We start from the raw sequence: 14,147 nt of genomic DNA on the forward strand, positions 1-14,147 counted from the left end.
AACGTCACTTGTACTTTTTTGGCGATCTTTTAATATGGAGTCTAGCTGCTTACAGTACCTCAATGCAAGTGGTGGAATTCGACTGCAGCTGCTGTCAACCCAAAAACTCGTCTGGGCACTCCTGCGACACATGTAGTAGGAGATGCAGAGAGAACCTATAACCTCTACCCAACGCCAAAGAATCAAGCAGATCGGAGATGATTTAATCGTCCATGATCCGAGCTGCTCCTAGAGTAACTACTCCATGTTAACTATCACAGAGTACGTTGTATGATCCTCACTTGTTGTTCACCAGTGGGAGGCTCCTTTGCACAGGATGCCGGCTAGATTATGGGTACCACAATGGCGCCTTTTTCTGCCGTGAAGCAGTAATGTGTAACCATTATTGTGTTTTGGTCTGAAGGGTACCGTAGCTAGTGAAATTACTGGGCAAATCAGGCTTGACATTTTCTGTCTCAAGGTGACAAGCGCAGTTTTAGTGCCGCCCAGAATTTTTGCTTTATCCAATAATCCTGAGCGGCACTGCATTGTAATGGGCAGGGCGTATCAATTACCATTAGCTGAACATCCTGCACACCTCGTCCCTTGTTATAAAAAAAAATATTAATAATAATTACATGAACACTCGTTACATTTAATTCAATATGTTAAAGAAATCCGTTGGTACAATGTTAAACAAAAACATTTCTGTTAAAGAATATTGTAATTGTATCACAGATGCAATAAAATTTATTTGCGACAATAAACTCGTGCACCAATTGTAACTCATATAAAACATATAAACATGCCAGATATTGTGTGGTACGTGTCAGTGCTAGTGCTGTGCACATCGATAGCTGGAGTAGAAGCCGATCTAGCTGTCACCAAGCGTATGGTGGAGACTTCAGCAGGTTGTTCCTAGTTATTTTACTTAACTACCTATATCGTTAGGTTCTTCCAGTTCCCAGCTTAGACCCTCAGAGGATCCTACGCTTCTTAAAAGTAATAGGTCTTGAGAATATGATTTAAATCCCGGCACACGTTTCCTAGTCAGTAGTCTCGATTTTCCCATAGCTCATTCGTTTTTTAGACATAGGAAGTTGAGGGTAGGCGCGCTAGCGCAAGCAGGGGCCACAATGGATCCTAGGATTTAAGTGCATCTAACTCCCCAACTCATAATAATAATTAATAATAGGTTCTTCCAAATTCTGTTCATGTTCGCTCGCCGGGATATCACGGGCCGCAATCTTAATAACGTCATAGTATCATCGGATACCGATTACCGGCAGATACTTCAATAGCCACGTACCGTTTGCAAGTAAACTTAGATTGAGTGAAGCTCATCATATTCCAGAGGTATTTAAGCCAAATTCGACGGACAGTCAGTAAAGATTGTCGTCGAGGAGAAAACAAATATGAATCGTATGAGTAGCAATATCCTCCTCATCGATGAAATGAATACATCAAGCAAAATGTCAAATACTCAGGGGACAAAAGGTGCAGCGCGGTCATCATAACGCACAGTCACACTCTGGAGGGTTTATCCAAGAAGTCACAAAGCTTATTTTTCGTGGAGGAAGAGTATTAATGTTATCATTTCATTTCAGGCAATTCTGACTTCTTAGAAGTAATTAAGTTAAATTTAAGAAGAAACAACGATGACTATGCAGAACAAATAAAACACAACAGTGTACAAACTGCTTCACCATCGACACGTGGCTTCCCTGTGTATGGAAAACAACAAGACATTAAATTTATAAACAAATTGTACGGAGCTAGAAAAGCTAATATTATTTTAGAAGATGATAGTGGAATACAGAGTCAGAGCCTCTTGGACAGAAGCGACAAAAAACCTAATAAAGTAAATCATACAACTGATAACGTAATTGACACATCTTATACTCCTGAACATATCAGCAAACAATTAATCCAAACTACCAAAAATATTCTCTTAAGAATTGGAGTCAATAAGCAGCTGTCCCAACAAAACACGCGGCGATCTTCCACAACCAGAGGTACTGTTCTAACAACTCATGCGTCCCCAATTATTAAAAAGTTCTCCCAAACGAACAAAAACCGAATGCAACAATTCAAAGCGTTTATAAATAAAAATAAAGATCTTTTCAAAGAGTATGTGAGCGAGAAAAAGATTCCAAGAACGAATGATGACAGCAAGGATATGAGCTCGCTTAAAATGGAAATAGAGTCTGTTTTGGCCGGCAACACGAAGACGGCGAAAGAGGGAGACGTTAACGAGACGGTTACTTACAGGACGGACGCGTTGGACATGGTGAACGCTAAGGGAGGACACATTCACGCCATGAGGCTACGGGTGAGATGTTTTTTAAACTTACACCTTTTATGGGACGTTTAGGAAAAAGTTATGAAAGGGATTTTTACGAAACCATTGCCATGGGAATTAATTGCCTTCCTAAACCTAGTCTGGCCTGTATAAGTCCTGTTAAAAAATATATTTATAAGACGTAATCTTAATAAAATGAAATTTTGTTTTCTTTAGCACCCCATTTTAAAGGCAGACTTGTGTTCAGTCTAAGCTGTGCCCTATTCAATATGTTCGAACATATCGATCTGAACTGAACTGAAAATGATAGAACTAAAGTTTACTACTCCACCACGGCACTCTGTATTATGCTCACTTCTCTCTTGAGGTGGGGGAATAGCATGAGCGTTGCAGACATATTGGGTTTGCGCTTTTTAAAAGATAAATCACCATGTAAGGAAGATCATTCAATGCTATGGTTGAACGTAGAAGACAGTTCCTAGAAAACAAATTGCGTAGGTAAATCACACATCCAAATGACGTGTGACCAACTAAAAATTATTTTCGATGAGCTATCATACCAAGTTTTGCTATCCTTTGACTTTTTATTATTTCCTTGTCTTTTCAACGATAAGTTTAAGAACCCCGTTCTTACTTTTTCACCGAGTTATTCAAATAGTAAGAATAATAAGGAATAGGAAAAACATTTGACTGGTTTTGAAACCATCAGATACTATTTTAAAGTGGCATTATTAGAATAATATTATATTCTCATCCATACAATGTGATGATTTAAAACTGGCTGCCTAGAGTCGATCCAATTCCTAGAATTCTGCACCATCCACATAATATAAACGACGACCTGTATAGCGGAGTGGTTAGCGATCCTACCTACAAAGCTAGAGGTCCCGGGTTCGAATCCCGGTAGGTGCAAGCATTTACATGTTGAATATGGATGTTTGTTTTCCGAGTCATGGATGTTTAAATGAATGTTTATATGAATTTATGTATGTTTAAGTAAGTGTATTGTATTAAATATATCATTATCTTGTAACCCATAACACAGGCTATATATGCTTAACTTGGGGCAAGATAATTTGTATAAAAAGTGTGTCAATATTACACTGGCCTGCAAAAGTAAGTATCACACTTTTCAAATTAAATTTTTTTCTTAACTATAGAAGGTAGAGATTTAAGATTAAAAACGTTTTGTTGCAATTTTTATAGGCTTTAATTCTTAGAAACTAAAATTATACATTAGTAACATTTTTAACTTAAAAAAGATAAAACAATGAAAATAGACATTTTTAGTTTAGTGTAAAAAAATTCAACTAAAATGTATTACATGTTATTTAATTTTTAATAACTGGTATTGCCTCATCGAGTTCTGATTACTGCTTCGAGCCGGTTTGGCATACTGAACACTAGGTTTTGGAGCCGATGTTGGGGAATATTCTCCCATTCTTCTACCAGGGCCTGCTTTAGTGCCCTGAGGGTAGTAGGTGGTGGTCTGCGATTTCTGACTAGCCTCCCAAGCTCATCCCAGGCGTGTTCAATCGAGTTGAGATCAGGACTTCTTGATGGCCAAGCCATCACGCTGATACTGACCTCCTGAATATACTCTTGTACGATATGAGCCGTGTGTTGCCGGGCATTATCATGCATCAGCATCGATCCATCAACCATATTTGCTAAATACGGCCCTGCATACTCATTGAGAATCTCTTGAGCATATCTTTGCCCAGTGAGGGTGCCATTTTCTATGGCTACTAGCTCTGTGCGACCTTCTGAAGATATGCCAGCCCATACATGTACACTGCCTCCACCGTATTGGACTCTTTCTGAGATGCAGGCTTGAAGGGCTCACCAGGTCGCCTGTAAACACTTCGCCTTCCATCAGAAGTGTAAAGGGAGAATCGAGACTCATCTGCAAACAAAATTCTTGACCATTCCTCTTCATCCCACTGCATGTGTTCACGGGCGTATCGCAGTCTCGCTACTCGATGCTGTCTCTCGAGTTTTGGGCCACTCGCTGGTCTTCGGGGTTTCAAATTTGCTTCAGCAAGTCTTCTTCTCACTGTACTGTCAGTAATGTAGTCCCTCCGGGTCTGAAGTAGCTGTTGCTGGACTTCAACTGCATTTTGGTGGCGATTTCTTAACACAGTGGAAATAATATAACGATCTTCTCGGGCACTGATACACCTGGGTCTGCCATTACAAGGTCTCCTTAGATGGTGTCCAGTCTCTTCGTACCTTCGCTTTACCTTCTGGACCGTTCGTACCGTCACACCCACCATTCTTGCAGTGCGACGCATACTGATGCCTAGTTCCAGAAAAGCCATGATCCTAGCACATTATTCAACTGAAAGAGGCATGATAAATAAATGTTATGTGCTTTTTAGCATAAATTTTTAAAACAAGACTCATCGATGTTGAAAAAAATTTAAAACAGAAAGAAAAATGTGAATGGTAAATTTGTAATTCGGAAACGTCCACTTTGAAAAAGGAATGGTTTTGTTTTTGAAGTTTTTTTTCAGCCAATTCTTAAAAGAAGGTTACCGACTATAAAGTTTTTATGTACAAAATTAAATTCTCTTTGGAGCCCTTTTTATTTCGAAAGTATATCTTGCGAACTTAAAACGTTATCCCAATTTTAAAAGTGTGATACTTACTTTTGAAGACCAGTGTATATTGTAAACGGTTGCCAATTAGGCGCCAGGAATCAGGTGAAACAGTAGAAGCACACTAAAGCGGCGAGACCAATACATAATCGGAGATCTGGATCCTGATTGCGTGAAAAAGTCATGACAGTAAGCATTGTGTGTTTTAGAACCGTCTGTGCCACCGCCACGTGCTCATCCCGGAGGGACCCAAGTATGACAGCAAGGGAGAGATCTACCTCGCGGCGCACGCGGTACGTTACTTGCGAGGAGTTACCAACGCTGAGTATTAATTATTAATTGGGCTGTAACGGCTGTTGTATTCCATAATAGATTGTATCGAAAAAATCGTTCACATTATTTTAAATATAACATTGATGGGAATTCCGAAAGGGCTGCCAAGCAAATAAATTGTGTTTTTAAAAAAAGTAGGTATTTTTAGTGTTAAATATCTTGGTACCCTTCGTGTGACGTGAGACACGCACTTACCAGATCTCAGAATTCTGCTTCACCACTTATGTTTGCAGTTCGAATATGGGAATCAGTGAGCATTTACAAAATCATGGCACACAACATATTTCTGCCTTTTGGCACGAGTACTATGCTATGCCCACTCACCTTTCTATGTTTTATTTTTATATAGGTAGCGACGTTTGTATTAGGCCGCATGCACACAATATAACTAACTAGTTAACGAATGAAAGAGAAAACGTGTGTAGTGTGGCGAGTGACGAAGAAGATCTGTATTCTTTATGTGAATACGGCCTTAGACATCGATCTATAGCCCATAGACACCTTATAAAGGGCGATTTCTTTCAAATACACTAGAAAAATGAGACGAGCAAGATGTTCAGGTGATGATAATTGATACGCCCTGCTCATTACAATGCAGTGCCGCTCAGGAGTCTTGAAAAACCCAAAAACTCTGAGCGGCACTACAAGTCCGCTCGTCACCTTGAGACATAAGATGTTACGTCTCATTTGCCCAGTAATTTAACTAGCTACGGCGCCCTTCAGACCGAAACACAATAATGCTTACACATTACTGCTTCACGATACAAATAGGCGCCGTTGTGGTACCTATAATCTAACCGCATCCTGTAAAAAGGAGCCTCCTACTGGTAAAGATAAGATTGTTTTCAATACGTGATTATCACCTGGCCAACGAGCAACAATTGTCCCACACCAGCTCAGTTGGGTTCGTTGACTGATGACATAACAATGTATTGCGAATATATGCGAAGTCCAGTGTGTGAACGGGTCCTTATCGTGTGTTGATTCACTACAGGGTCGTCGCTCCTACAACGTGACGCGCCGCCCGCGCCTGTTGCTGCCTCGCTGCTGCAACTGCTGCAAGAAGTCTGTGCTGGGGTGCATGTAGTACCCCTGGACACTTCGATTGTAAAGAACATATCTTCTAGGCATGCGGTTAAATAAAGATTTAATGAATTCAAAAAAAAAAAAAAACTAAAATAGAGAAATACTTTTAAATATCGAGAATTCGTTGCATAGCTTATTTTTTATTATAAAGCCTCTTTTTTGTAATAATAAATTATTTATATTTAAGAATTCAGAATATCATCAAAAGTGGGATCCTAGTTCATCCCTACTTATAGTAAACACGCTCTATTTCAGCTCAGACGCGCGTGTGTCGACTATCCTTGATCTTTGAAGGGTTGTTAGAGCACAGTAATGAAAAATTGTATTGTCATCACAGACGAGTAAAATACGAAGGACTCCGTGTCACCTTACATAACAGTGAGGCACCAAGCCGGTAAACGTGTAATACAAGCCGATCGGCAGCCATTACGAGATTTGCCATCGTCTGTGACATATCAGTTTGCGTCGCAATAAAATATTTAAAAAATGCCGTCGTGCGTTGTGATAAAGTCTAAAAACAATACTATAAAAGTATTTGTGGATATATGATTATTTAAGGGAGAAAAAATTGTGTACCTGGTATACCCCGTAACCGCACACACACTAGCATAAAGGTTTCACTTGCTAATATCACGGCGCGGAGTCCTCCTTTTTTTACTAGTTCGTGATTGTCATGAAATATTGTTAAATTATTATTATTACTTCAAATTAAAATTGATGAAACATCTTTCTCAGTCTTATTTTGCCTTCGACATTTGCTAATTCAATTTCTGGTGATTTACCAGTTAATATGAAGATATGATAATAAAATGTAACACAATAATTTTGTGTTTAAAATTTCCTTTTTAATAAATACCTAGTAGTTACTCCGACGGACAGATTCGGCAAGTAATTATTTTTATATTAAAACTTCCTGTCACGTTGTTTGTCTGCGATGAAGTCCAAAACTCCTGAGCGGATTTTCATCAACTTTTGTACACATTGTGCAGTTTCTTCTTGTGGGACAGGATAGTTTTCATTTCGATTCATGATCCTACATATTTTTTAATTTAAAATTTTCGAAAGACAACCGTAGCGGGCAGGCTAGCGAAACTCCCTAAGAAAAAAGCGATTCACTCGATTGTATGAAACGTGCAGTCATTGACAGATTGACAGATGACGGCTATAATCTTGTATAAAAACGGAGATAACCGAAATCCACTACGCTTTAAACAACTGTTAGCTTTCAAACTTCGCCGGATTATACTTCGTGGCCAATCGCGATACTGTAATTACTACTATTTCAAACTTATGTCAAATAACTGCACGTTTCATACTAAACTCAATTTAAATTTTTACTTAGGCAGTCCTGCCTCTTATTACGTAGTATTTACATCCTCTTTGGTAGCGCGTTCCTAGTGGAAATATCAAAAATGAATAATACAACAGCACATTCAATAATATTTATATTTTATTACCGTAACACTATCGTGAACTTACAAAACATGTAACGTCTCTCTCACTCATGCACTCAGCAGCGACAGAGGCGTTGTTACAACACGTTCAAAACTAGATCTGTCTCGCTCGCACAATCGCATATCCGCGCATTACACTATGCGTAGTATTCATACTCAACGGGAATAGACATGACAGCTCATTTGGCTTGTACCGTCAGCATATTAATACATGAACAATTTTACGATAACAATCTATTCATTAACTCTTATGTAATGTACGTAAATCATAAATTTTTGCACTCGATACCAACACGTGTGATTATAATTTATGAGCGAAATAGATGACGCTATTTACAATCCCATTCTTTAAGGAGAACATCATTATTAAACTAATGAGGGGCTATGGTGGCCGTTTTAACGATTATCCGTTCGTTAAGTTTATTAAACTGATAACTACTCTAGATAGGAAGACTTGGAAAACTCTGGAGGAGGTCTCATTGAGATCCTTAAAATAAAAATAAAAACAATAATAATTATAAACGACATTCTAATCTAATGATTATTATATTATATTTTAAGGTTAATTAATAAATATTACCTACATACACAACTCATTTAATTTATATAATAGTGAATTTTAATTTTTAATTTGATAAATATTCAAAAAATCATAAAAAAAATTAGAATGTATGTATAAAACTTGTCAATTTGTAAGCCAATTATTTGTTTAAGGATGAACAAAAGGATTTTTTTTATAACTACACTAGAAGGAAGTAAATTGTTGTTCTTTATGTGTGTTTGTATTGTAATTGTCAAAACAGCCATCATAGGGTGCCGTTTTACAGTAAATAGATTAAAATTGAAATTTATAAGAAGCAAAGTTACTCAAGATTTGACAAGAGTTTTCCTTGTACTGTAATAAACATTTTTTCGTGACATTTTAAATTTATTAGGCGTCTCCGTCTAATGTCTATACGTCTCAATAGTCAAATTAAACAAAGTAAATTCTACGTGGTGGTAGGTAGCACTGGGAAGTTGCTTATTATAATGATAACAAAAATATCTAACTCCAAGTTAATCCGTAATTTCGTCAATTACGTCAACACTTTCAAGTCAAATTCACAATGAAGGCAATCTGTTCAAACGTACAATAAACAGTGATTGAAATAAATTATATTGTCTTAAAATTTATTGCCAAGAAATTCAATATTCAGCATTATAGATGCAGGCGTCTATAGTTATTTATTATTTACACGCCGGTTAACAGATAAATTCGAAAATTCATTGAGTCTTGTCTCGATCCGACACAAACATTAATACTCGTATAAGAGTCAATACAGAAATGTTTAAAATGGCGGGACTTATTATGTTGGCACACCCTATTTCCATCTGAACTCGCGAAAAAATGTAATGGCACAAATATATAGCGATAGTACATTCGAATTACTTTTTTACTAACCGTACTGCTGTAGTTAGAAGTACAAACCGCCATTTAAGATTATTTTCTCTATTGATTTAGACTTATAACCGCCAGACACAGACAGCATCACAAAACCCCAGTTGATTACCCAAATCAGTATGCTGTGCAAATGTCCAAACATACATACTGCATAATATACTTTATACATACATAAAAAATAGCACTATCATATTAACGGGATTTTAAAAGCGTCTGAAGGATTTTTGAGTTTCCTTTTATTCCTTCTGTTAACTCTCAGAACACCATTTATTTTCCAAGTTTTTAAGTGGTTGGTGGTGGTGATTAGACACCCACATTAATTTTGAAAAAATATATTAATTTTATAACTGATATTTCAACGTGGTGGTAATGGGCGAATAGTCATTAATAAGTAGTTGGTAGATATTATTTTGATCTTCCCATTTTTATACAGTTGTATTTTAATTCTTCTGTTCCTTCAAATACTGTTAATCCGGTAATACGGTATCCCATTTCCAATCACGTGAAAAGCGAGGTAGAAATTCGTCAGGGAACTCAAAAAACCTGTCAAAGTGCAAATACAGAGTTATTTACAGTATAAATACCATGTTTTTTATACGTCAATATTGAGTTTAATGTCGACAATAGTTAATAAAAATGAATATTTCAAATTCAAAAACAATCAGATAAATCATTGTGACATCACAGTATTTGTCAGTCATAGTTTTAAGCTACTGACCTCTACTATATACCACTGGACTGGCAGATGTCAAAGTGGTTTTGTGCCTGTTTGATATTCGCCATTTTGGCGCTGTTGGCCATGTAGCGAGAGCCTGCAGTACTAAAACTAATGATGACAACCTCAGCAACATCGATAGATGGTGGGAAACTATTTACAAAAAAAAATTGTGTACTTTATTACGTTGAGTCCAGAAGTATAAATAACACGGAAAACGAACGAAATTGATTCAAAATGCAAAAATACTTCAGAGTATTGTACGTTCCTTCGCAGCCATTTGTATTACACGTTAAAATTAGTTCTCTGGACGCTCACGAGTGGCGCTTCAAATAGGCACAAAAAATTTGCTGTCAAACATATGGAACAGCCTGTCCTGTGGTATTTATACAGGTCAGTGTTTTAAGCAGTCTGCCCACTGCATAGTGTCACACCATGACCGTGCTATGACCGTATCAGAGACGATTGATGCGGTCATAGCAGGGTAGTAGGAACACAATAAGGACTACTATGCCCACCAGAACGTATCACCAGGGAATCACACAATAGATGCCGCTCGGTGATCGATTACAGAACGGTCTATTGAAATATATAATTTTCAATCCAAATTTTAATTTATTCTTCACAAGACCCAATCCGGATCCGGTGTGGTACAATGTAGCGGGCAAACGCCTTGATTTCTATTGATCGTTCGACTAAAACTCGGGCTGTTGAAACGAATCAGACTTTATTATTTTGAACCAGTTATTCTATAATTAACTAATTACAGTACGTTTGTTATTTAGTAGTGACCGACCGGAGCAGGTGATCACTTTGAGAGGTTGGCGCGCTTCGCTTCTAATTCGTAGATGAGTAGCCGCCACATCTTGACCACGAACACCTCCGCCTCCTCGTCTAGCACCTGAGACACAAGTGATCACTTCGTCAACATTCAGTATTGCAAAACTATCTACATAAGTATCTGAAATACACTCATTTGTCAATCATATAATTTATATAAAGCTAATAAAATGCTTGCAAAATACCTTCATTTATTTACGGTTTGTCTGGATGATGCACTGTCAATAACTTTTGTATTCATTTACATATACTTTTTTGACATTACTTGCATTGACTATATTTTGAAGTTTGAGTATTATTGTAATTATAAATGATTTGTAAAACGATGAAAAAAATGAATGTATGAAAAAAAAAGAGAGGCAATGAGTTTCTTGCCACTTCTTATCATTAAAGCTCGACCTTTACGAAGTGGCGGTAAATTAAACAAGAAAAGTAATTTTTGACAGTAATAAGTGTAATTTCCGTGACCTCCGAGATTTTGATTTGATTTGATCTATTCACCACAGAGATTTAAGTACATAGAGCTGTTGACAACATAAGTTTTTGAAGGGCCGATCACATTCAGGATTAAAATATATAAAAAAGAGTGTGAGCTATGAATGAATGAAGGTATATAATATATGTCACCATCTGCACATCGTCGAGGATCCCCTGCGGCGCGCTGCCTGCGAGCACCTTGCTGCAGATGAAGTCCACCAGAGTGGGTTCTGGTTCGCCGATGTATTCTATGATCTTCTTGTTGATCCACGGCCGGATCTTCTTCTCCATCAGATTGTTATCGATCTGTCAGACAATTAACAATCACATTAAAATTCGAGCCTCTCGAGGATAAAACCAAGCAAACAACTAAGCAACGGACAAGGCCATCAGGGATTTCATTTCCAGTCTTACCTGGTCCGTGTCGAGCTTGTACTGGAAGAGCAGTTCCTTCTGCGTGGGTATCTTATCGATCAGACTCTTCACTTGTTTCCGTTTCTCCTCCGCCGACTTATTCTCTTTCTCCTTTTCGCTTCCACTTCCTCCTTCTTTCTCTTTGTCACCGCTTTCGCTGCTTTCTCGTTTTCGTTTTTCCTTTTTATCTTTACCTGTTAATATAAATATTACATTACATTGCATTAAATTATTGTTTTATTTAAAATTAATATTAAAAAATTTAAGTGTTAGTCATTAGCTCAGTAGCTTTGGAGTCAAGAAACAGTTCTGAGAAGAAGAAATATGTAAAATATAATATAGAATAAATATATAAATAATAAAAATTATGGTATTCAATAACAATTATAACTATCATTTATTAGTACTTGACAGTTGTAATTTAAATGATCCACTAAACGTTGTTTTGCCATTTAAATTAAGTACCCCACACTTGTTCTTTGTATGAATTGTCATTGATTGCATTATTTGTATTGGGAATATTTAGGTATATCTTAAAAAAATATTGGTTCCAGATAAGTAATCACCATAAATTACTAAAACCTACTTATGTATGACATAAGTATTATTCCGATCGATTTTCTAGTTCTATCAGTTTCGCAATACACCTGAAGGAAAAAAGGGCTCTCCATTTATCATTATCGATAAATGTAGTTGGGAGGAGTAAGTGATAAAGATATTGACATACAGATGATCTAGATGAGCATTTTTCTTGTAACTTCCTGGTCTTGTGAGTCAGGATGGACCAGATAAGGTTTATAGCCAACTAAAAAGAGCAAAGATCTTTGGACGCTGTTCCAGAATAATCACCGGGCCGTATACCTGATAAAGCTTTGGTCTTATGGACTTGACACACAGCGCTGCGATACGCGAGGCGTAACTGTTACAGCTGTTGGCGGAGAAATATCAGCCATTTTTTTTAAATAATTGCCACTTTTAAAAAAATATTAAGTTATCTTCAATCAAATTCATATCGATCCGTGACGCGCACCGCGGCAAAAGGTAGAACACTGTGTTCAACACGAGGACACGGTGTGCGGTCGTCATGTTATTCTCTCTGTAGACAGTAACTGCGACAGTGACGTACCGTGTCGGTGTCGTGGCGGGAGCGTGTCGTCGTCGTCGACGAAGGCCGCGTGCACTCGTCTCGTAGCCCCCGTCGCAGGTCCACCCATCTCCGCTGTAACACAAAATTATTTACATATTTTTAAGATTCTTACATTTTTTTAAACTCCTTACAACTATTTGTGAGTGCCATTCTAAGACTTAGATAATACAAGATACTACAAATACTATACCGAATACTCAATCAATAACATAACTTGCAACAAACCAAGTCTCGCAACTCAGTTCTTATACCATAAAAAGTTGTGAGGTCCATGTAATACCAAGTCGGTCAATCTATTTAGTCTCTACTTAAGGGTACTGAAAATGGGTGCACTTAGGGGTAGATATATATATATATATATATATATATATATATATATATATTGGTTTTATGGTAAGAGTATTTATTTACTTAAGATACTAAATTAATCTATGACACCTACTAAATAACTATAATTATTGGTTCTACTTGTGAGTACGCGGATCTCTACTATTAATTGGTTAAAATTGTTACTCGGACCAGTCCTGTAATGGTTATAGACAAATGGTTAATGGTAACTAGGACCGGACCGATCAATGGTTACTCGCGTACTGCCTTACTAAAGGCAACACATAGTTATAAGTAATTAATATTATCTACTAAGCAATATTTGTAATATAATGCTATTCGATGGATTTACTTCGAACAGGTACTTCTGTCTTAAGCTATAACGTAATTAGCTAACCTAAGAACACCCTATAATGACCATATCAATATCGAAAATATTTCATGACATGTCGCGTTTTTCGACTAAATAAAATAAAACCGAAAATATCCGTGTGACAAATGCTGAATTTAATGTCAATGGCTGTTTGGAATCCTTAATAGATAAAGATATGCATACAAACGAATTATCCATAGCTTGGGACTGCAAATTATATTATAATACCTGGACGACCGAACCTTGGTCGGATTTTTAAGAATGTACACTAAACATGAACAAAAAAAAACTAAACCGGGGTCTTCTGCTTTTATTGTACCTGTTTCTCATTAAAACACGGATAAAACTACGTTGTTTCTTAAAACTTTATATTAAATGAATCTTCATTTAATATAAAGTTTTAATCGCATTACTTTTTTTAGATAAGGGTCAAATGTCTATGGAATAAAACGTGAAAGACTTAACTGAAATCTATTCAGGCACTAATGTAAACATCATTCATTTATCACTACCGGGTGCCACTCTTTTTTATTTTTAAAAGTATCTTCAAACCTTTTTATATTCAGTTTTACAACAAGACAAACTTTCAATTACTTCGCAGGTGTGTGAAGAATTTTATGATGTGTTGCTTTGCCAGAAAACTTTGAGAGCTTAGCTTA

At 36.9% G+C, this 14,147-nt stretch overlaps 2 protein-coding genes across 2 annotated transcripts in view; one reads left to right on the forward strand and one right to left on the reverse strand.

Annotated features, from left to right (window-relative positions):
- The first annotated feature begins 786 nt into the window (after window positions 1–786).
- LOC126976192 (uncharacterized) lies at window positions 787–7,027 on the forward strand. Its single transcript, XM_050824444.1, has 4 exons — window positions 787–890; window positions 1,587–2,311; window positions 5,091–5,174; window positions 6,209–7,027. The coding sequence occupies exons 1-4, from the start codon at window positions 872–874 to the stop codon at window positions 6,299–6,301; spliced, it is 921 nt and encodes a 306-aa protein (XP_050680401.1). The 5' UTR covers window positions 787–871; the 3' UTR covers window positions 6,302–7,027.
- Window positions 7,028–7,732: 705 nt separating this feature from the next.
- Window positions 7,733–14,147, reverse strand: part of LOC126976159 (RNA-binding protein 25) — a 34,279-nt gene continuing 27,864 nt past the window's right edge. Inside the window, exons 16-19 of the mRNA XM_050824381.1 lie at window positions 12,768–12,860; window positions 11,642–11,835; window positions 11,378–11,533; window positions 7,733–10,811 (exon numbers count right to left, since the gene is read on the reverse strand). Coding sequence (XP_050680338.1) covers window positions 10,719–10,811; window positions 11,378–11,533; window positions 11,642–11,835; window positions 12,768–12,860 — 536 coding nt within the window. The 3' untranslated portion in view covers window positions 7,733–10,718. The remainder of the gene's footprint in view (window positions 10,812–11,377; window positions 11,534–11,641; window positions 11,836–12,767; window positions 12,861–14,147) is intronic.

The sequence above is a fragment of the Leptidea sinapis genome, chromosome 39 (genome assembly GCF_905404315.1).
Source record: "Leptidea sinapis chromosome 39, ilLepSina1.1, whole genome shotgun sequence".
Taxonomy (NCBI): domain Eukaryota; kingdom Metazoa; phylum Arthropoda; class Insecta; order Lepidoptera; family Pieridae; genus Leptidea; species Leptidea sinapis.

What these genes read in the sequence shown, in the direction of transcription:
- LOC126976192 (XM_050824444.1), top strand. An exon ending in TTCACGCCATGAGGCTACGG is followed by an intron (nt 2,312 to 5,090) that starts GTGAGATGTTTT and finishes TGTGTGTTTTAG; the next exon opens with AACCGTCTGTGCCACCGCCA. An exon ending in TCTACCTCGCGGCGCACGCG is followed by an intron (nt 5,175 to 6,208) that starts GTACGTTACTTG and finishes GATTCACTACAG; the next exon opens with GGTCGTCGCTCCTACAACGT.